Source organism: Glandiceps talaboti, chromosome 12 (assembly GCF_964340395.1).
Source record: "Glandiceps talaboti chromosome 12, keGlaTala1.1, whole genome shotgun sequence".
Classification (NCBI taxonomy): Eukaryota; Metazoa; Hemichordata; class Enteropneusta; family Spengelidae; genus Glandiceps; species Glandiceps talaboti.
In genome coordinates, this window is record NC_135560.1 from 5,932,139 (window position 1) to 5,957,217 (window position 25,079).

Below are 25,079 nucleotides of genomic sequence, written 5' to 3' on the forward strand. Positions count from 1 at the left end.
CAGATTTTTGTTCATTTACATTTTTATATTAGAATAAATGAATTAATGTCCAGGTGTGTGCATTCAACAGGTGATGTGTTGCCCCACACTTCAAGGCCATAGCTAATATGCCTTAAAACAAATACATTATATAACAGTACCAGTACATATTCGGGAACGATGTCACGCAGTTTGTAAAACACACCTGTCATTCTACTTATTTTCTTTTTGACCTCTGCTACATGCTGCTTCCAAGACAAGGAATTGTCAATGGCAACCCCGACAAAGAGACAACTTTGAACCTCTTCTAAAGAGTCTCCCTTCAGTTCAAGAGCACCTGTCATTGACACACTTTTCCTAAGACTTTTAAGGAGTGCAAACTTTGTCTTGTTTGCATCAATTGTCAACTTATTGGCATCACACCAGTTAATGACCTCCTTAAAATTTTCACTGATGATGTTTAAGTCAATTATATTTGTATTTTCTCTGATCGTGTGAAATAGATTCGAGTCGTCAGCATATAGTCTAAAATCAAAAGCATTAGATGAGTTAGCAATGTCATTTATATAAATCAGAATAATGTTGGCCGAAGAATTGAACCTTGGGGAACACCACAAGAAATACGTTGCTGACTAGAGCAAACACTGTTAATGCCAACAAATTGACTCCTCGATGACAAGTAGCTCTTGAACCAAAGGAGAGGTAGGCCTCTGATACCATAAAACTCGAGCTTGGCAAGCAATATATCGTGGTTTATGGTATCAAGGGCCTTGGAAAAGTCTAAGAAAATGCCTATAGTGGGGTTGCCATCACCAATTTCCTTCAGGAGATACTGGGATAAGCTTATCAGGGAAAGTTTTGTACTGTATTTCTTTCTAAATCTGTATTGGTGCTTGTAGAATAAATCATGATTGTCAAAGAAATTGAGAATTTGTGCATTTACAAGTTTGTCGAATATTTTACTAAAAATCGGTAGAATGGATATAGGTCTATAATTCCCCTGTCCTCCGGATTTCCTTTTTTGTAAATTGGTAGAACACGAGCAATTTTGAGGTCATCTGGAAATACACCCTTTGTAAATGATAAATTGATAAGTGAGCACAGTGGCTTTGCTATTTCTTGTGAAGCATCTTTTGTACGTGTATTATCAAGACCATCGTGGCCGGCCGCCTTCCCAGTATCTAGTGAAGAAATCATATCAATGATTCGTGTTCTGTAACAGGTCGAAGGAAAAATGAGAATCCATTTCGACCGTTTAAATATGACATATAATCTGGACCTGTAGAAATGGCAATCTTCTTTGCTAATTTTTCACCAATATGACTAAAAAAATATTAAAGTAATCGACAATATCAATAGACTGAGTGGCAAATTCTGTACTGCCTTCAGATTTTGCAACTATTCGCTTTGGAATATTCAAATTCTGGTGTTTTTGTTGCCCTAAAAGTTCGTATATAATCCCCCACATTTCTTTAGTGTTGTTCTGTTTTGCCATGAGTAAATTAGAATAATACTGGGTTTTTTTGCTTTTTTCAAAAGGGAAGTCAGTGTATTTCTATATCGTTTGTAGCGAGTATGAAGCGGTTGCCTAAATTTTGCTTTTACCAACTGGAAGTGAGATCTTCTTTAGTAAACACACTGCTAAAGAATTTATTTAATACTTCAGCTTTTTCTTCGTCTGTTGTTGCAATTCATTTCTCTGTATGAAGGTCACTGATTCCTGAATGGGTTTTCAGTTTACCGCGCCGTTTGCATATTTATAGAAAGCTTTCGGATTGTTTTTTACTTCTTTCGCTATATTTTGCTCAAAGTCTCTGACTGCCTTTCTGCATAACCATTTTGCTTGATTTCTTGCCTTAGCATACTCTTTATAATCTTTAATATCCCTGGTGGTACAAAACTTCTTGAAAGCATAGTGTTTGGTTTTAACTTTATCCATTGCTGTTTTGGTGAACTACATAGGGTTTCTCTTGGTGGGTGATGTCCTGGGTTTAGATTTAGGTATACATGCATCGATAGCCAAGTTCATTTTGTCCATAAAGATACTCCACATTTCTTCAGTGCTTTTATGACCAAGGATCTTTTCCCATGAAATCTCAGCAAGTTGTTGTCTCATCCTGTTAAAGTCTCCTTTGTCATAAATGAAATGTTCACGCCCAATTACTGTATCACAGGGGTAACAGTTAAACTTAAACTTGAGCACAACATGATGACTCTTGCCAATAGGTGATAGATATTCAATACTGTGTGCCATAGCCTCTTCATTGGTAAGTATCAGGTCCAAGATGTTTGGTTGACAGTTTGGCCTATAGTGAGTTGGCTCTTGCACATGCTGATATAGAAAACAGTTTCTAAAAGATTCCAAGAGAAGTGCTGCATCAGTACTTGAGTCACGTGTGGTTGTAAAGTCGGCCCAGTTAATACTTGGAATATTGAAGTCACCAACTATCAGTATATGAGACGCACTAGTAGAAGAGCAAATGTGTTCCAGTGAGCAACTTAGGCGTATTGGTGTTATGTTTGGTCATCGGCAATCCGTACTTGACCAATTTAATTGGTTAGAAAGGATTCCCAAAGTCTGTCATATTCTAAAGTCCTGGTCACGACGTAATTTGTCATATGAAGGAAAAGTTGTAATTGTTAATTCATTAATTACCTCTACTTTGTGGTATCGTGCATCAGTAATACCCGTGCCTTTTGAGTGTAAACAAATGTTGAATAGTAGTAATATCAATTTATTTTGGAGTAATAGACATCATTATGTTAATTACAATGTTGTTACCTCTGACATTGAAAATGGCGGCCTTAAGCTGACCAATATCAATGACAAAGTCCAGGCATTACGCCTGAAATGGTTGACCAAATATTTTGATGAAAATTACAATCATCAGTTTAAACTCTTTTTAAATTACAATATCGATAAGTACTTGAATATTCCTATTGGCGGTGATATCTTCAGAATGATTATTCATTTTTGGTGCCATTACGTAACTGCTCTCCTTTTTATAAGGAACTTTTTTCATGCATGGTCACGAGTTCTAATGCCAGTCAGAGCAGAACCAGTTTCATATGATGAAATTATCATCAGAGAACCTATATTTAAGAATCCGTTCATTATTGACCAGGATGAACGCCCTCTTCCGCTATATCACCAGTTCATTGAGGCTGATATTGTTCAGATTAAAGACATTCTCTCTGAAGTTATACCTGGTTTCTTTCCTCCAAATGCTCTAATTGAATTATGTTCTGAGTTTTCTGAAAATCGTACAAATAATGACATTGTCAATAAGTATAACATCATTTGAAATGCTATTCCCAGGAAGTGGTTTGAAATCTTAAAGAAGGAATTCAAAGAATGTAAGTAGATTCAAATGTCTCTATATTTATAACTAATAGTAAAGATCAAAGAGTGTCTCTCAAGTTGCTGAAAGTAAAGAATCTTACAGTTATTGCTTGTAATTTAAGAAACTCTGTTCCCACTGGTATTCATCACTATGCATTGGTCTTCTTTTTTTACTGATGTTAACTTTACTCGTGTTTGGCCTAATATTTATGTTAGAATGAAAGAGATCTATTGAGGTGATTTAGACTATTTAATCTGCCATAATGCTATTTTCACTAATGTCCGTCTTCATAAAATAGGCGGAGCAGTCAGTCCTATGTGTGAGTTCTGTACATCTTTTCCTGAAGATGTGTATCACCTTTTCGTTTTTTGTCAGTCTATTCAAAACTTGTGGGATTTTGTCTTTGATTTAATCTTTAGAATATTGAATATAAAAGGTATTAATGTAAGAGAAAAGGTACTGTTAATGTTAGTTATCTTGTTGCAACTGATAAATACCAACAAACGCTAATTAACATATTATTGTCTTTTGCCCGTTTTGTTATACACAATAGAAGATTGGTTTATAAGAGTGCACGTGAAATTAATATGATTTCCTTCTTTAAGTATAAATTAAAGCAGAGTTATTTTTGAATATAATAGAAGCAAGATAATAGATGATATATTTCTTTTTGAATGTGTGTTTGTGTGATTCCTGTCTGTTTAAAATAGACACACCTGCTTCAAACACCCAAACCTGCCCTACCATTTTCTCTAAGGAAGCACCTAGAGGATTACAGATGTGTACTTGAAATGTACGATTTATACCAAAGCATTTTGAAGAATTGAAATGCATATTAACGGCATCATACTTACACATCTCTGGCATAACTGAATCTTGGTTCAACAGCACCTATGATAGTGGAAGCTATGTAATTCCTGGCTACAACCTCATCAGAAGAGATCGACAAGGAAAAAATGGAGGTTGTGTTTCCGTTTACATATCAACAATGAAATACACTGAACGAACTGATTTAACGAACGACAACTGTGAAGATCTCTGGCTGCAAGTTAACATAGACAACTGTAAGCCTTTCCTTATTGGGACTGTATATCGTCCTCCTGACTCTAAATCATGTGGGTTTAACACTTTCGAGACTAAATTGAATTTATTGACAAATACATATGATGAAATAATCCTCTTGGGTGATCTTAATATTGACACCAGCTCAGGGGATAGTAAATGTAAACAATGGACCACTATATGTGAATCATATGGTTTTTGTTAACATGGTAAATGTACCCACGACAGGAACTGATAATATTAATTCATGTATTGATCACATCCTGACCACACAGCCTGACAAGAAAGTGCACACCCATGTCTCATGTATTGGTCTCAGTGATCACTATCCTGTTTCTGCTACAAGGAAAACATCATTCAAAACTGGCTCTAAAACCCACAACAATGTAAAGTACAGGTGTATGAAAAATTTTAATGCCAACTCTGGCAAACTGAGTGATTCCTATCCAGTAACCACAGGTGTACCTCAGGGATCCATTTTAGGACCATTTATGTTTTTACTATTCATAAACGACCTTCCTCTCGCTTCTCAATATACTGATATGTACATGTATGCTGATGATACAGCAGCACAGGTGATAAGCCCGACACTCAAGTTATTGAAACCAAATTGAAAGTCTAAAAGTCTAAACAAAACAGAAATATTACAATAATGTGTGGCAATGACAAGCTCCAATGTGTACCACATGATAAATTCCCGGGCATAACCATTGATGACCAACTCAGCTGTGAAAAACAGATCAGTACAGTGACTAGAAGGGTGGCTTTTATACTTTTGCATTTTAAACGGATAAAACAATTTCCAACTGATATTTTTTAACTGTTTTATCTTGCCACATTTTAATTACTGTTCAACGGTGTGGAGAAACTGCTCCAGCGTAAAGACTACAAAAACATGTTGCAAGAACACTCGCGGATTCTGATTATAATGCACCTAGTGCACCCTTATATAATCGTCTTAAGTGGCTTACTTTTAGTCAGAGGGTTGCCTATAATCAATCAGTTTTAATATACAAAGTTTTAAATAATCTAGCTCCGGAATATCTCAATATTTTCAGATATGTTGAGAATGTACATAGTTACCATACAAGGTCATCTTCCAGGAATGATTTGTACATACCTAAACACACCACACAAATTTTTAAGAGAAGTTTTGTTTTTAATGGAACTAAAATTCGTCTCTAACTCCTCACCAGGTGTCAGCCAATTCAGCAGCCCAACAAACAGAATCGATTAGCGATTTAATGTACCGAACTTCTATTTAAAAGTAATGTTTTTATAACGTATTTCAATACTGTGGGTTCTTTACTGCTCTTGGGCAACTTGCAATTGAATGATGTAAACAGCGCCGACTTTAGGATCACCTGTGACAGCCTGTCACTACCTTGGTCATGTAGAAATTTTTGATATGATATAGAAGTGTACTTTCTGTAAAGTATCAGATTTTGATTGTATTTTCGCACACCAACTGTATTTTCGCACACCAACCAAGTTGAAGTTGTCATTGCTAAACAGTCACAGTAGCACCTTTTAGTGATAAATACCAAAGGTTCTGTTAAAAATTTTGTCTACGGCCAAACTGCATAGAAAAAAACGGTTCTAGTCTGATCACCGAAGTAAAGCTACCTCGGGCATGGTTAGTACTTGAATGGGAGACCGTCTGGGAATACCATGTGCTGTAGACTTTTTAATTTTTGACCTTTTCATTCAATTTACCCATCATTCATCTCGTCTTTAATCACACACTTTCTTTTTTCGATGCCACACTCATTCAACTAATATAACTCGTGATTATCGGCCCTTCCCTTTCATTCCGCTCTGTGTGATTTTGCGAAACTGTTCTTCAGTAGTGGAACATTCATATGTTGTTATGTTATGAACATCTCTTACAATATTCTCGAGATCTCGAGTACATACCCATAAGTAGTATTTTTTATGTGTAATTGTGTTATTTCAAAATTTTCACGAAATATACAGTCTGCTAGCATACCTTTGGTATAGATATATGACAGCAATCATTTGAATTTTCGTTAATATGTGTTATCACAAACAGAGCAGTTGATAAAGTGCCATAATGCATATATTTAATATGGATATGAAACCGAAGTATGCATTTCGAAAATTATATGTATATTCTAATATAATTTAGAGTGAATATTGCAGTTGTCATGTTATATGACTGTTTTACCAACGTTATTCTAAATATTGTTGCCTCAAAAGACGCGGTTCCGGCGTCTTGTATAGTGGGGCATTCGAATCTACGTTATCACGTGATCATGGTCATGGAGCGGCGCGAACTGAACGTACTTTTGGCTTAGCTACGCATAACAAAACATTCCAGTTCAGAACACAGAGACTTGTGACTTAAGTAGTTACATGTCTCTTCCAGTGAATGAAATTGTATGTATTTTTGCTCAATTACTAGTGCTAAATCGTACACTATGGGTCAGAATCAAAGCAAACCCTTCAACACTTTTAAGTTCTCCATTTTAAAGAAGTTTAATCGTGGTCGTAGGTAAGTTTATCGATTTTTTCCAATCGCAATTTGAAATTTGACGGCGATGATAACATTTGTTGATAAACTTACGCATCTCCAAGGTTTGATTTTTAGAAAAAGGGAGAATCAAGAAAATAATGAATGTTGTCTTTAAATTTGAATCTGAAACAAAATATATATATGACCTTTCACAATTTTCAGGTTAAAAAATCAGTCTTTCTACTCGGATATCCTATATCTATTTGTGTACATCATTATGGACAAAATATACAAGGTTTTCTCCTCTTTTTTGCTTTCTCCGGCTTTACCATGATTGTCTTCCCCATTGCGCCATTGTTAGATTATGGGTTCTGTTGTGTCAGAATTCTCTGAGAACGGTTCTGTTTGACGAAAATATTGCATTGGTGTAATTGCTGTTGTTTTTTCCCCAGGAAAACTGTGGTTGAAACAATCAACCTTCCAGGTAATCAAGTTCAAATTAGTGTAGTAGTCAAGACAACAGGACTACTTTTGATGGCGGAGAAATAGTTGTTGAAGGGAAGAGTTCTTTTCTGACGTTCACCTGATGTGACATAAGGATTGACAATTCCCCCAGTGCCATACTGCCTAATACAGTGAGTGAAGAAAACTATGAAAGTGCCGGAACCAGTAGCCAAGTTATAACTGTAATGGACTTGTCCTGTATGTCAGAATGATTAAAGGCTTGTAAAATACTGGTCGATGGTAACGATGATAAAGATGGTACTCACATTAAAGTTGCTAACATAGACCAATATAAGTCGAAAGTTCAGTATATAGAGGGTCAAAGGTCAGACGATCGGGGACTTCGTATTGTGATGGATATCCCATTGGTGAAAGTTGACATCACCAGGAATGATTGCATGCTGGAAAATCAGAACTTAAAAGTCGTGGATGAAATTGACAGCAAAAATAGCGATGATGATGATGATATTATCAGTGAAACAGATAATGATAGTAGTTACCATGGTGATAATGTGGATACCATAGCAACACACACAGATGACGACATCACTGAAGGTGACCGGTACCATTCACAAGACATTGTAAATTAGCAAGGTCAGAAGATACAGATTCTTTTACCACAGTCAAAAAATAATCTACACGATTTAGAACTAGAATTCAACAGATTCAGTTAGTGTATACTCTGTAATTGTAAGGAATCATGACTCTAGAACGATGGTTATTTCTGAAGTAGATATTAGTCTTTGGTCTTCGGAAGGTATTGAAAACACTGCCATTGACAAATCGTTTCGGTGATGTCACCAACCAGATGGTCCGCAAACGAAAATATAAAATTCCGATGTATTCACAGACATTGACCAACGCTTTCCAAAGACCACTTGTGAAAAGAAAATTAGTAAAGTTGCCAAAGTGCGCCACTGTTATCCAGCCCAAACAGTGTGGACTCGAAAAAGTAAACGCACTTGGCAACGGTTGACGTTAGGTACCGTACAGGGTGATGTGAGGATGAAAAACTATATATGTTGAAGTGTCCGTGGGTAGTACACTCCATTGTGATGGGTGCAATGGTAGAAGACGTGTCACCAAAATTCCCACCAGTTGCAATGATCGTGTGAAATTGCACGAGACTTTGCGTGATTTGACGGAAAAGGTGAACAAACTAATGAAATATGTCAAAGTGACAACAAAGTGGGAGGACTCACTGGTGCAAAACACTTCAAAGCAACATATCCAACCAAGAGGAGGAAAGTACACAGGAAAAGTTCGTAACAAAACACACCCACCTGTTAATCATAAACCAATCTCAATCACCGATGTTAAGAATAAAAGGGGATGATCACTAATACTAAACCGAAAACAAAACAAAACAGGTTAAGTTGAACCATAATGTATGTGTGTATGGCAGGAGTATGTGTATCAAGGTGTACCTGTAACTACGTGGCAACCCATTTCATATCAAGAACACGATATCAACTCAGAAACACTATAACAGGCCTGATTATGTACGATACGTTAGAGGACATGAGTTTCATCACATAGAGTCTGCAATTCCAATATATCATCTCATGCAACACCAAATCAGTGTGAATGATGATATATCAACATTGAACTGAGTCTGACAAACAATGTTACAGTTTGTATAGTTGCAACTTGCGAAAAAACAATACATATGCAACCCGGCCAGAAGAGATAGTTTGACAGCGAGAATCTACACGCACTTAGACTGTGACCAAAAATAACAGTTGTGTGTGTTGAGATAGGATCTCGATTCGATGCTGGTGACCGTAACAAGATCAGAGGAACAAACTGGGATGATGGATTTAAACATACATAGACAAGGCCTTCTGTACACGTGATTTGATTCACAAAACACAGAGCAAATAATTTCGTATACGAATGATGTGTAGAGAAAATAGCTGAGTAAATGTGAAGAGTTGCAATCAAAGGGAAATTATATAACATATTTATAATAAAATACTAGTACTGCGTTTAATACCATAGTACCCACTAACCTTCACAAGAAATTACTCAGACTTGGCTTCGACAACACACTTTGTAACTGGGTTCTGGATGTCGTATTGGATAGGCCTCAGGTTGTTAAATTTGGGTCACTTTTTTCGGATTCGATCACACTAAATACAGGTGTCCTCCAGGGATGTGTCCTTTCCCCAGTGTTATATTCTCTTGTCACTCACGATTGTGAATTAAGTGACGGATCATTGATAGTCAAATTTGCAGATGACACAACCGTAGCAGGTTTATTCTGAATAACAATGAGTCAACCTATGGAGACCAAGTGGACAAACTTGTTGACTGGTGTGGTCGTAATAATTTACAACTTAACGTCAACAAGACAAAAGAGATGATTGTAGACTTTAGAAAGAATAAGGTTGATCATTCCTTTCACACTTCTTGATAAGGATTTGTTGAAATAGTTCGCACTTTCGAATTTCTCGGTACGCTCCTTTCTAATGACTTGAAGTGGGAAAGTAATCTATGTTAAATTAATCATATTGCCAAGAAAGCTCAACAACGCCTTGATTTCCTTCGACGTCTGAAAGGTTTTGTTATTCTTTACGCCTTAGTAAATTCACAAGTGTTTACAGGATGAATACATAACCACAGCCTACGAACAACTTTGGCTCTCGTATTAAAGCTTCGGAGTGAAATAAGCGTTATACATATGAATTATGATGTAGTTTACCATGCCGTCGATGCTAAGCTGAAAGATCAGCCGTTGTAGGCGATCTTCTCACCCCTTCCCACACTTGGCGATATGATAACAGGTATGGTCAACGAAGCTTTTCTTGTAAAAAGCTGTTCTTACGCAATCCTTCTGTGGGTTGGCAATTTTTTTCGATCGGTAGCGGGAGAAGAGCAAACAAGGAAGAATTGCAGCGAGACGTCCTGATTTTGATACTGTCAGATATAGAGGGGATACATGGAGTTGTGGGGGAGGGGTGCACATTGTGTATAGTGGATAGCACAAACGTTTCCCGGTGGAGAGTGAGTACATGGGCTGGCTCCGCAGTTGAAACCAATTGGGAGCGAGAGAGGGCAGATATCGATCCTTCACCAAAAGTGGGATGGCACATAAGAACAGCTAAACTCCTTCCCTCAATTTTTCGTCTGTTTTTTGGGGGGTTCTGTTAAAAACATCATTTTTGGTATGAAACAACTTATAATTAATGAAAAACACAAATCTGCCCATTGGCAACATCTGTGATAAGTCCTATCGCATATATCCTGGTGATCTTTTCTCTCCTGAACCCCCCCCCCTCACACACACACACACACTTTGATCCAATATCATATTAAGATTGAACATTTCTTTCATTCGGTAAAATACATGTTTTTTGGTAAAATCAAACTTATTGCCAAATAGAGAAAAGAGTTTAGTAAACACACCAACACAGTTTGAGTATAACGTGTCCTGATGTATACATTAGCTGAAAGTCTTGTCATGTGTGTGACATTTAAGCTTATGAGTTCTCAAGTCAAGATACAGTAAACACATGCACGCTTTACTTTTGTTACCTGATGAAGTTTGAATCTATTGTCAATCATCAACTTGTTAAATATCTTGAAAAATACAACATCCTCATCAAAACTCAGTTTGGTTTCAGGAAAAAACACAGTACTAAGCTTGCCCTGGTTGACCTGATCACTGGTATTGCTAATAAGCTGGACAATGGTTATCTGACATGTGGTATTTTCATTGATTTGCGGAAAGCCTTTGACACAATAGACCATAGTATTCTTCTACAGAAACTGAGTCACTATGGTGTCAGAGGCTTGCCTTTACTTTGGTTTAAAAGTTATCTCTCCCAGCGTAAGCAGTGTGTCTGTATAAATAATGTTACCTCGCCATATAGCGAAATACAATGTGGAGTACCACAAGGCTCAATTTTAGGCCCCCTTCTCTTTCTGATTTACATCAATGATATTGTGAACGCTACTGATGCATTTGAATTTCGATTATTTGCCGACGACACAAAGTTGTTTCAATTTATCAACAATCCCTCAAATATAATTCAGCTTGATCAACTCCATTTCGACTTCAGGAAAGTCTGTGACTGGTGCGACGCCAATAGGCTCACTATCAATGTAGAAAAAACTAATTTCATGATTATTAAGACTTCGCAAAGATTGGTGAAAACGGAGGGAAGTCTGGGCATCAATCGCTCACAAATTTCACAAGTAACGTCAACCAATTATCTTGGCGTGTGTTTAGATCAAAATATGCTTTGGACATCACACATTGAAAAAGTTCGGAAAGCAATTTCTCCAATTATTGGCATAATTTCCAAAATTCGCTATTACGTACCTAAATCTACTCTTCTTCTGCTGTATAACTCTATGATCTTGCCCCATATCTCATATTGTATAGAGATATGGGGCAATACATACAATACATTTCTCAAGCCTATCTTAAACCTTCAAAAGAAAGTTATTCGCTTTATAACTTTTTCAAATATTGATGCTCCCTCCTCCCCTCTTTTTCAGCAACTAGGAATTCTAAATGTCCACCAGCAATGCAAATTTAATACTTCTTTATTTATTTTTGATTTGAGGGCCGGTCACTTCCCGCAAACAGTTAACGACTATTTCAACACACCACCAAATACGTATCACACTCGGAATACAACGAGAGATAACTTTTACATTCCAAAAGTAAATCTTACTTTGACGCAACACAATTTCCAGTATGCAGCTGCAAACCATTGGAACTCCTTACCTGAAGAATTGAAAAAAATACAATCCAGGACTACTTTTAAATCTCAGTTAAAACAGTATTTGTTACAAAATTAATTCAGCTTTTTCTACCTTACATTGCATTTAATGCCATTTTTTTTTTTTGATGAGAACGCGTTTTGTTTTGTTTGTTTTTTGTTTGTTTTTGTTTTAATTTCAAATTTGTTTTTGTTTTTGCTTTGATTATTTTGTTTAATCAATTGTAGTATGGGCCACAAACTTGACTAGTTTGTTTCAAACTATTTTTGTGGTCCAGCCATAAACTCTGTATTCATCCATCAGTTTATGTGTAATATTTATTCCACTGTCTTTTTTACTTTCTCTCTTGTTATGTTGATATGATTTTGAGTTTGTGGCAAATAAAATACTATACTAAGTCTAATTATATAAGACCTACTTCTCTAAGACAATGTCTCTTTTGTTCAAAGTGATTCATGATCCATTTAAGTGCCCATGAGAGAAATATCCACACAGTTGAAATATTAAAGTGACTGTTAAAATGATATTTTAAAGTCTACATCTATACTATCATAAACCTTCAACGCTGGCGTATTTTGACAACGTTTGTGTTGAAAAACTCTGAAAAAACAGTGATGACGGTAGGAAATAAGAATAGACAGTCAGAGGAAATTATAGTTGTGATGTTAATATTTAAATCTTTTATTTGAAATATCGAGAAAAATAATAAAATTATATCAGAAATCCGGAAAATCATGATTTTTTTTATATTACTAATGATCTCTGTTGTAGGCCACAGACGATTACGATGCATGTGGCCTCAATTTCAACTCCTCCCACTCAACTCGTCCCAATTTCAACTCGTCTCAATCCCTTTCAAAATCATGTAGTAAAAGTAATTTGTAGATCTTTGCAATATAATTTAATTCTGTCCATCGATCATCACTTGATCGGTCATGCATCTTCGATCATATGTCGATATGGTCGTCCTTGTTCTCGGAGTCTTAAAGTATATTACCAAAACAATCTCATTTCATTCACATTTATCAAACTCTAACATTTCAATGTCCACGTCAACAAACGTGTTTGGTTTAACAACTTGAGCTGATACAATTACAAGTACGCATTATGCGTATAATTACATACACAGGAACATGTTTTCAGACGTCTGATCCAGACTGTCAACATCCGGTTGAGACGTATCTCTGGCCCCAGCTGAGTGTAGGGTTTCCTGTGATTTTGAAAGCTTTTTCTTGTTTTTGTGCCCATTTTTTTCGTTCTGATCTTTAACAGGAAATAAACGCTACAAATTCCTGTAATGTTATTTAACCCAAATAGACGAGATCACGCTGAAAAGGTGGGCGATATGTCAGCCCCGGGATGCCAGTGTACAGCCCGCTGCATTTGTTACAATTTGCCGTACGGAAATTGAGGTGTTACATTTGCCGATTTTGACAGAAATTGGGGTGCCTCTGAACACTTCTTGGGTATTGAAGGCTCCGTGATTAATGTTTGAATTAGGAAATATCTGAATTTTTGGCAGGCAAGGCATAATTTAGCAGAATAATCCACCCGACCACAGTCTATTTCCGTCTATTTACGTTTACGTTTAATGCAGGAACTGTAGTTTTGCTTCAAATTAAACATTGGAACGAAAAAAAGTACACACATGATCACAGGCGCGTTTCTATATAACTCCTGGAATGGTAGTATATGTACAAATATTGCTTTCTAATACAGTCAAAATCATTTGTTTTGTATGTATACATATAATGGGAATATTGATTAACGGTCAGTATATGCAAATGTCATAGGGAGGGTCATGTTTTACAAAATGGGACAAAGGGGAGGGTCACTTTTTACGAATGGAGAATGGCGGGGTCAGGTTTGACCATGTGTGATTCCCCCCCCCCCCCTTAAATACTGAAGGCTCCCTAATTTAATTTTAGGCATTGGCGTTTTATCTTGGATAAAAACGAAATGTAAATGTCTCCAAACTACTTTAATAGGTTGTATATTTTATACAAGTTACAACCCCATTCATCATGTTCATTGAGCCGTACAAAGAATTGCAATCTCAGTGATTACCTGCTGGCCGGATATCCCGTGAGCCTGCTGGAACGGCGCAACTCATGGTTAAATCCAACATGGCTGTCACGTTCAGCGTGTAACGTTGTTCAACCTCACAGTGTTCCCAACCGCCGTTACATACGTTAAGGTAATTTTGATAACAATTTACTGCATTTTTAGATAGCAAGACACCGTTATACATTTTGTATAAGGGTTTTTGGCTTGGCCTGCCAGTCTCCGTCCGCCTGCTTCTGACAACGGTCACGCTCCCAGGAATGTAGGCCAAGCAACCGTAAGTTCTATTACTCGCGATGGACACCTCACACGTACGTATACGAGAATGTATTGTAATACTAAATGCAACAGTTTTCAATCATCCATGTCTGAGGGTTATTCAGTTGTACAAATTTCATTTGATTGCTTTGATTACAGAAGACAATTTCCCACAATTGCCTCCTTTGTGTGCTACTAGTTGCCACATGGTTCATTTGATTTGTTTCCGAGGCTACAGTTATTGTTACCCGTTTATGTGAAAGGCAACTGTACACAAATTGTGTAAATTGATACAATTGATGATACAATTTTACGGCCAATGCACAAAATGTCACTTGTGAGCTATCATTCTATTCCAGGATAATTATATTCTTTTCCAGGATGATCATAACACAAAATAATGACGTTATTTGGTATGTGCGAATATTGCATTGAAAATATCGTCTGGCGTCTTGATCAACCTAGGAATAGAATTGATAGCTCGCAAGCATGTGACACTGTGTGCTCATCGCGATACCGTACCACATCATGTGACATTTCAGTGATAATTGGGCAATATTCAATATTCAGTTAATTCCTTCTTGAGTGTGGTTATTTCCCATGGGTTACTAAGTAATTTCTATACATATGCATGGCATTTTATGGTGTATGGAGGTCGCGTAGATCGATGTGCCTGGGGCCCGGGGACGCCCGCAACGTTATGCTATCAAAGCATAACTATACCCTTAATTAAGTGGCAAATGCAAGGACAAGAATGGTATTTACATAAGGGCGAAGGTCATTCCGTGAATTACTTGACACAGTATTTTACATCGTATCTGATTACGCTTAAAATTCAGTCGTGAAATATCTGGCAAATCTATAAAAGCGGGCCTAGAACAAAATGAATAATCCAATGCCTTTATAATTAAGACCACAGATGAGTGTTCTTAAGACAAATCTGAGAGAGAAACCATATCATTTTTACAACACCCCAAATTCAGTATGCAATCTTATTTGACCTCATGTATTCGAGTTCAGAAAGCCAGGTCTTCTTTCACGCATCTTTCATTGGAAGAATCATAATAAATTGATGTCTGATACACCTACATGTATTGTACAATACCCTAGGCTACAAGACACAACACGTTGGCTTACTAGTAAACATGTTTTATTAGCTGCATTATTGAATTCTGTATTGAAAGCAAATTAAATGAATAATCATTTAGAAATAATGTGTCTAGCAATTTTTTTCTTTTCTGATACATGTATTCACTGAGTATTTTGGTTCCTGAACTACTGATTTATTTACTACAGTACATTTTGGACTGCTACAAGGTTTAAGGAGGGTCAAATATTTAGGGATCATAATTGAAAACATATCTTTTACATTTTTAGATGTGTTGGTGCATTTCATTTGTTTTAATGAATTGCATAATTCCCTTATTTCTCATTTGATTGTCTTCATTTCCTCTGTTATATTTCTTTTTCTATCAGGAGTTACTTTTTAGCAACTCTTAACCAGAAGGCATGGCTTCAGAGAATGCTGAGAATGGGTCCCCAATTGTATTAGATGAACTTGTCAAACCATCGCTGACAGTCGATACTGCAAGAGAATTAGCTAAAAAATTGTACAAGTTCAAGGTTGAGACTGTCAAGCAGCTTGATAGCTATGATGATCAGAATTTCTACCTCGCTATGAAGGAGTCTGATTCTGATAAAGTACAGGAGTACACAATGAAGGTTATGAATTCTGTTGACTCAGTGGATATAAAAGGACAGGAGGCACAGACACAGATATTGCTATTCTTACATGGAAGGGGTATTCAGTGTCCTAAACCTGTCAAGTTATCAAACGGGGAGTATATGACATTGGAAAAATTAACTGGGAAAAAAGGCAAGTTGGTTTCAATATGAGAATGTGAGTGTGTGTTCATATGTGTTCTGTCAGGCATGTGTCTGTCTGTCTGTCTCTGTCTCTGTCTCTGTGTGTGTGTGTAATCACAAACCATTCAGTCAAATCATCCATGTAAGAGATTCTGGTACACAAGAAAGTACAGAGTCTAAGAATAGCAAGGTTAGTTTCAACATAGCAGGTATATGTGTCATCCGGGTATGAAAAATAATTTTACTCTTTACTATTACAAGAGTCTACAGTGGATTGTTTTGTTTGTATATTGAGAGTTTATTGTATTTTCATATTTTTAGTTGAAAAACTCCCAATTATGCAAGGTTACTGAAATGCAAGATTTCATATTCTGTGTCTGTTATGGTGTAGATCCTGGGTGGGGAATAACACACCAGGGGAGAGTGATTCCCATTCTAAAAATATTTTCTTATCACTGTCTTTACAGGCACATTTGGCCATATTGTAAGACTGCTCACCTACATACCAGGAACACTTTACAAACATGCTGAGATAACCCCTGACCTTTGCTACCAAGCTGGTAGACACATTGGCAGTATAGACTTGGCATTAAAGGTGAGTAAAGACATACATGTATGAGTTTGACATTGAATCATGGTATACTTTTATTTCTGCGAGTAATTCTCTTCCACAGTTTTGAGAAATATAGTAACATTTTTCACAACGTGATGATTTTGCTATGGCTCCTACTTGATGAACACAAAATTGCATCATAAACCAGTAGTGAACACAATCAATCAATCAATAAACCAATCATCTAAATGATTTCTAAAGTACGAGAGTCCAAAGTTTTGTTTAATGGCACTCTTGATATAAAAAGCATACAGTATGTATTGTTCCAGTAGTAATTATATGTATATTGAAGGTTAGTACAATAACATAGGCCATGACCTTTTTAGTAACCAAGCATAAAACTTACAAACATTGTTGGTAAAACTTTCATAAAGAGGGGAAATATTTGTAAATACTACGCCATCTAGTGGCAGCAAGTGAACAACACTAGAGGTTCTAGTTGAAAGCTTTCATAAATACTATGCCATCTAGTGGTAGTGAGTGAACAATGTTAGAGGTTCCAGTCAAAAGCTCTCGTTAATGATTTTGTATTTGCAGTTGTGAGAAATTGGTTAAAAACAATTTCCAGTGACTATAGAAATGTTTATAATGATTATTTTTTTTGAAGGATTTCTACCATGAAGGGTTTGAAAGACCAAACTTTCTGTGGAGTCTTGAACAGCTACCTGCTATTGAAAAGTACATCCATGTCTTTGAAGAGAAGGAAAAAAGAGAGATTATTCAGTCAGTGATAACAGCTTTCAATGAGAAAGTTGTGGGCAACTATCCAAAATTAACCAAAGGTAATTTGTTATTAATGTGAATATTATGATCACAAAGACATGAAGTCTTGCCTGGATGATAGCATTTAAATTAGCAAATAAAATGACAAGTATGGATGCAAATAATGTTCCTACAAATGAGCACATTGTATTTCCCCCCTCGGTCCTTACACACATTTGATACAATGAAAAATCAAAGATGACACCATGTTAAATATCTGATAAAAAACCTAAGATGGATCATTTGCCTCCAATGAATATTTTCAAACAAGCAATGATGTTGAATGAAGAAATCTCAGCTACAAATGGCTCTAAGTAAGAATTCCAGTATTGGAAATACATAATTTTCATTGATTCTGGGCTGTTACCAACTGCTGTGTATGCAAATAAGCATTATATGAATCCTGGTGACATAGCTAGTGGTAGCAGACTGCTGATTGGCTGAGATGATGACCTATGATGTAAAATAACAATAAGTGAAGAACACAGTGATGATGTCACATGTAATTAGCATACAGAGTAGTTGGTGTTAGCCGTTTCACTTGGTGTCTCCCCTTCTCTCTATCACCATGTATTATACTGGCAGCATAATTGGAAATGGTATTTTATTCATCCACCCAAACAAGCAAGACAGAAAAGGAGTAACATTATTTGTATTGGTAGTCTGTAAGATACAGCGCTTGTGCCACGTAAGCAGCTACCGCTCACATTATATGAATGAAGCTGATAGAAATACATGGTTGTATCATGATAGCTTTCATCGTGATCACTTTAAAGAACAATCAGTGTATATTACACACTTTTGATCATGCACATTATATTAATATACTACGGTCATGCATAGTAGAATCCTATCTCTCCCACACTGTAAGTAAGAAGAGTGTCGTTCAGTTTGACTCTACCGAACAATACAGGTTTCCCCGGGTACTCCAGTTTCCTCCTACATTAACACTGAACCCATGAGGGATGGCCCTCACTGGACTTCTTGGGAGACCAGTGTGTATGTACTTTAAAGAACTACCCAGTATAAATAAAGATTATTATTAACGAGTGCAGTTTCAATGTTTTCATGCTATGTTTAGTTTGAACTGTGAAATTTGCACATATGCCACAAATTTACTAGGTCATTATTGTATATATGTAAGTTTCATCTTCCAAGTGTATACATGCAAAAACACTTACAAGTCTGATCAAACCCCATAATATTTCATATATCCATCCAGATTACCTGCCCTTGTGATTATGATAATAACATGTTATAGTATGGCAAAGCCTCAGTCCAGTTGTACTACCTAATGTAATGATTCAATGACATATTTTGTTAATGTGAAAAATATTTTGCTTTTGTGTTTGTAATTGTTGTCATATTGGATGTTAGAAGACAAATGTAAAGTTTCTGTTATTTTAACCTAGAAACATTTGTATATGGAGTGTCACTGACAACTATCATGCACATTTCTAATCTCAATAATCATTGTCAGTTTGTCCTGAGGAAGGTAACAGTCAAGTTGCCGAAACGTAGACATGAACAAAAGTAACTTGGTTGTGTATCATAGAAGATTACTGTATAACTATCATACAGCGTACATATTAGTAGATTTTATGATTTAATTTTGTGACACAAATTTTTGAAATAATTTTCTCAGGTACCATCCATGGTGACTACAATGAGGGTAACATTCTGATCAAGGAAGTTAACAGTAACGTAATCAACAGTTCCTGCAAAAGTTCAGCCAGTGCCTCAAAATATGAAATTTGTGGATTATTGGATTTTGGTGATGTAACCTACAGCTACCGTGTGTTTGATGCAGCGATTGCACTGATGTACACCATGCTGATAAGCAAGGAGCCAATGGTATCAGGTGGTCATATGTTGGCTGGGTATCTGTCTGTTTTTTCACTCACTAATCTAGAGAAGGATCTGTTGTACTACTGTATAGCTGCTCGCATCGCACAGAGTGTAACGCTTGGAATGTATACCTTCAGCCTTCATCCATATAACCTGTATTTGCTGAACACTCAAGAAGATGGATGGAGAATGTTGAATCTTCTTTGGAAGATACCACAAGAGGAAGTGCAAAAACAATGGGATGAAATCATTCAATCCTATGCTGTTGAATAATTTTAAAGTCAGAAAAATTATCACATGTAGGACAAAATTAGTCACATGAAATCTTATAATAAAGATTAATGATTTGTAAAGTTTATGATGTTAAAAGACAAATACTGGTATTAACACAATTTTCAATAGATAAATTGTAAAGTTTTGCTACTAAGGTACTATTATGGAGTCATGATATATGGTCAACTGGTTAGAGCTGTGTAATTGGGTACCTGGTATCCCAGCTATGTAATTGTGAGGTACTTAAATTGATTGGTTGCTGTTGATAGCATTACAAATGGTTAGTAAGAATGAGAAGCAAAATCACAGATCATGATGTAAAAATGCTGACTTTTAAAAACATTACATCAAGGTTGGTGACTAGAATATTGCACATCTTTGAAGTTCATTCAGTGGTGGAATATAACAGTTTTGCCTTCAATTGTTTCTACCATATATTGTGCACTGCCATATATATTTATGTCATAGCAATTTCAAATAATGAAATATTATAAAATTTATATTGATAAAGTATATAGAATTATAGATGTGACAAGAATTTTAATGTTTCTTCAAATTTTGAAATAATATTAATTTTGTACTTCAGTACTAAATACTTTCATACCAAAATATTAATACTTTTTATCTTGATTATTAGAGAAATTAAAAAGTAATTTACTTCCTGAAATATAAGTACAATACTAAATACTTTCATACCAAAATATTAATACTTTTTATCTTGATTATTAGAGAAATTGATCTGGCACAAACCTTCCCATTCTTCTCATTGCCTTGGTAAACAGGACACTGTACTCTGGAGACAGCTTGGTGTTTTGCAGGATTTTTCCCGTCAAGTTGTTACGGACAAACTGCCACAAGTCAGTAATTGGAAGGTCTTCACCACAGATCCATGTTGTCAGTTGGCAAAGCCGATGGTATATTGGCTGAAAACCTTTGCCCTCAAGGGTCTTTCCCAGGGTGGCCTTTTCCCACAGTTGTTCTGGGATGTGCTTTCTAAAGCAATGGAGCTTCAGTTTCCTGGTCCAACTATTACATCCTTGGATGGGACATGGAGATGAACACCTGGGAAGGCCTTCTTGTGTTGTTACCATGGTGACTTGTCTGATGGGTAGGCAGCTCAATAGTTGTCTGGTGTCATCTTCTTTGCTAGCCTTTCCAATATCCGGTTCACAGGTTTCTGTTGGCTCCATTTTCCTTTTCTTTTGTTGGCTGGCGCTGGTTCTTGGTCTTCTAGTCACCAGGGTTGGGTCCGTTTTGGTGCGGACGCCAACCACCAGTCCTTTGTCTGTGATATAGGCTGTTCGGGTTGAAGAGGTTTCTTGGCTGCTGCTGCTGGTATTTTATCTTATAGTTACCAGGGTTGGGTCTGGTTTGGTGCAGACGCCAACCACCAGTCCTTTGTCTGTGATATAGGCTGTTCGGGTTGAAGAGGTTCCTTGTCTGCTGCTGGTATTTGATCTTATAGTTACAAGGGTTGGGTCCGTTTTGGTGCGGACGTCAACTACCAGTCCCTTGTCGGTGATATTGGCTGTTCTGGTTGAAGAGGGGGTGGCCTCCTGGCTTTTCCTCTCTTCTGGTATCTGTTAGAATCCAGAGGGTGCGGCAATTTACTTAAACACCAGGTGTCACCATCCATGATTAATGGGACATTATTGTGCTGCATCTATCCACCAATATCTTCACCTCTTCAATGTCAAGTTGTACTGATCCAACAGCAGCTTTTGTATATGGGCAATCGATATGTATGTTATAAAGAGGCAGATCTCTTTTTGTTGGGTGTTCTCCTCCCTCCTAATTTTGTAGCAGATGTAGTCCTCCTTTTCCCTCCCTATTTTACCAAGATCTTCTCTTCTTTCATTCTTCCAGGTTCTTTTTCTGTTTTTGTCTGCCATATTGTAGATGCCTGGAGAGAGAGAAAAATTGTTATTGGGGGACTGAGTTAATGATGGGTGGGCAAGGCAAGAGGGGCAGTTGTAATTCTTTATTGCCTTTGCCTGGTTGGTTGTTAGTCCCACACAATCACTGTGAAACCACTCAAGGCAGGTGTCACACACAATCATTAGTGTACCATCATCTGACTTTCCACAAATGCAATAAACATCTTCTATGTTAGTCCCAAGTGGCTGTTTACCGTTATTGCAGTGTGCAACAGTGGCCTTATATTTAATAACCCACCCAGGGAGGTCCCATGATTTGCAGGGCTGTAGCCGATCATGGTTCACAATTATTATGGCCCTAGGTAGCTTTGACCATTGCCAAAGGTCATGTCCAAAATTTCACTCCCCAAATTGAAGGTGGACTGTTCCTATGATGATGCCTTTCCTGTCTAGATTCTGGCCAGCTGTGTGCATGATTACCGTTTTGAGTATTCAAGCAATAAAATATTTAGATACTAAGCTATGAAAAACTAAGATGCTTGAGAATTGGATATTTAGATACCAAGCTGTGGAATAATCAGATATCAGCATATTATATATTCAGATATCAAAGCTATGGAATATTCAGATATCAAACAATATATTATTCAGATACCAAGCTATGAAAAACTTAGATTGATGAGAATCAGATATTGAGATACCAAGCTATGAAATATTCAAATATATAGAATATTTAGCTGTCAAATGAGGAATATTCAGATATCAAACACTAAAATATTCAGATACCAATCTATAGAACATTTGAATATCAGTGCATGATATATAGTCTGTGTTCAGACGCAGATTATATTTTGTCATATTCCTCAAAAACCTTTTGAAATGTTTTATTTAAATACTAGTTGTGTGCAAATATATAACCTATAACATACAATAGTAAGCATGTACAGTACTATACAGAATTCACACTACTCACTCACTTAGGATTTGAACACCTAAAATATAATCTTGACTTTATGGAACCTCCTATCCTGCGCACACCATGTTTAATTCTATTAATTTCAGCGGCAACAATAGTATTAAAGTTAAATTAGAAAAAAAGTCAAGACGACTGTTGACAGTCTACATGATATATTCAGATATATTCAGATACCAAATCTATGAAATATTCAGATACCAAATCTATGAAATACTCAGATACCAAATCTATGAAATATTCAGATACCATGAGGAATATTTGGATATCAAGCAACAAAATATTTAGATACCAAGCTATGACAAACTAATATGCTCGAGAATTGGATATTTAGATACCAAGCTGTGGAATAATCAGATATCAGCATATAACATATTCAGATATCAAGTGAGGAATATTCAGATATCAAGTGATTGACTATTTAGATATTCATGAGCAATATTCAGATATAAAGCAATGGCAGACTCAGATATTGGCAATGTGGAACTTAGATTTCAGAGATGGAAAAATTTAGATACCACACTATTAAACGTTCAGATATCAACATAGTTCAGATATCAAGGTATGGAATATTTAGCTGTCAAGTGAGGAATTTTAGATATTGTGCAGTTACATATTCAGATCTTCAGCAAGCGATATTCAGATAACAGCTATGGGAAACTTATATTTCAGAAGTTGGAATATTTAGATAGCAGGCTATTGAACATTCAGATATCAACATATGATTCAGATATCAAGATATGGAATATTTAGCTGTCAAGTGAGGAATTTTAGATACTGTGCAGTTACATATTCAGATATTCAGCAAGCGATATTCAGATAACAGCTATGGGAAACTTATATTTCAGAAGTTGGAATATTTAGATAGCAGACTTTTGAACATTCAGATATCAACATATGATTCAGATATCAAGGTATGGAATATTTAGATCTTGGAGCAGCGTACTGTGATAGTATCATACAATGTTCTACAACATTAATCCCACTATGGACATTTATAGATCAGGTTTGGGTAGGAATCAGCTTGATATCAGGAGAGTGAATTATCTACAAATCTGGAGATGTAAATGCTCATATTGTGGTAATATTATTGCTATGATATTCTGTGTGAATGTTTATATGAATAGGAATGTATACACAAACACACACACACACACACACACACATATATATATTTTATAATATAACATGTATGTATTAATAGTATAATACAAATAAAAACTTAAATTTATCAAACTTGATTATTGCCTGCAAAAGTTTGTTTTGTTATTGTTTTTAGCACAACTAAACTGAGAAGCTCAGTAGTGCTTTAGGCATCGAGAAATGTCTGTTAGTGTGTGTGTGTGTGTGTGTGTGAACCAAATAAAGTCAAACATCACCAGACATGAGTAACAGGAAAATTGCATAAGCAATGTTTTATTTATTGTTACCACAGTGACAGCCAACAGGAAATTTGCAACATTATACATAGTTGCCCTTGATATAGAAGTGGATTATTAGTATATGTAAGTTTGTTTGTAAATACATGATTACTTGTGAATCACTGCAATTATCATTTAGAATGTGAGCTTGTTGGTTAATACACCATGGAATGGGAAGTCATAACTTCTGTATAAAAACATAGTTCTCTTTAACCGAGCCCATCCTCTTTAGAATGAAGGAAAAAAATTATACATCTGATAAAAATTGTTCAGTTTATTTATTCAGGTTTTATTTAAAATATTATTGCATTCCTTTGCAGTGTATAACACCACTGCAGGTATACACACCAGTCATGATGCAAGGATATGTAAAGTATGGATATGAGAAGATATACCTTTATTATCCCTTAGGAGTCCACCTTACATACTAATAGGGAACTTGCAAACCCACCATGTTGAATGTTGCATCATGAGAAATGTGATAATAAATGCTAATCAATTAGTATTATGAACAATATTGTGATATTGTTTGTAACCACAAATGATCAATTCATAGTCGCCCTGACCATTGTGGGAGGGTTATTTTATCGGTAGCTACAGATTAGGTATATGATATCCTCAGATAGTCCCATAGTCCTTTGCGTCTGAGCATGCTAAGTCTGTGGATTGCAAGTTCCCTATTACGAACATGTTGTACCATATTTAGAACATACATGTCTACTTCTACACATTAAAACACCATCCTGACACAAATGCTAAGATATCAGTATGAAAATGAAACCACACTTTGAAGTGATGTGACGGTATTTACTTAGCTAGTGACTTATTTTAAGCATGTTAACAGTTTGTTCAGTTCATCTGGCCAATTCTGGCTGTATCATGATATCTTTGGAATATCTTATTTGTCTACCTTCTACAAAATTCAGACCACCCTGACACAAATATTAGATACAAGCATGAAAACACACTTTGAAGTTATATGTTGGTACTTAGTCACTGTTACGCATATTAAGTATATTAACATT

General features: G+C 36.1%; 1 protein-coding gene and 1 pseudogene across 1 annotated transcript; both read left to right on the forward strand.

Moving 5' to 3' along the window:
* Positions 1–5,951: 5,951 nt before the first annotated feature.
* LOC144444046 (5S ribosomal RNA) lies at positions 5,952–6,070 on the forward strand (annotated as a pseudogene).
* A 9,860-nt stretch (positions 6,071–15,930) lies between these two features.
* Positions 15,931–19,783, forward strand: LOC144443653 (hydroxylysine kinase-like). Its single transcript, XM_078133195.1, has 4 exons — positions 15,931–16,297; positions 16,755–16,882; positions 17,508–17,682; positions 19,308–19,783. Exons 1-4 carry the CDS (start codon positions 15,931–15,933, stop codon positions 19,781–19,783), a joined length of 1,146 nt encoding a protein of 381 aa, XP_077989321.1.
* Positions 19,784–25,079: the final 5,296 nt, after the last annotated feature.

Coding starts and splice junctions, on each gene's coding strand:
- LOC144443653 (XM_078133195.1), top strand. CDS start 15,931: ATGGCTTCAGAGAATGCTGAGAATGGGTCCCCAATTGTATTAGATGAA. Junction 16,298..16,754: donor AAAATTAACTGGGAAAAAAG/GCAAGTTGGTTT, acceptor CTGTCTTTACAG/GCACATTTGGCCATATTGTA. Junction 16,883..17,507: donor GTATAGACTTGGCATTAAAG/GTGAGTAAAGAC, acceptor TTTTTTTTGAAG/GATTTCTACCATGAAGGGTT.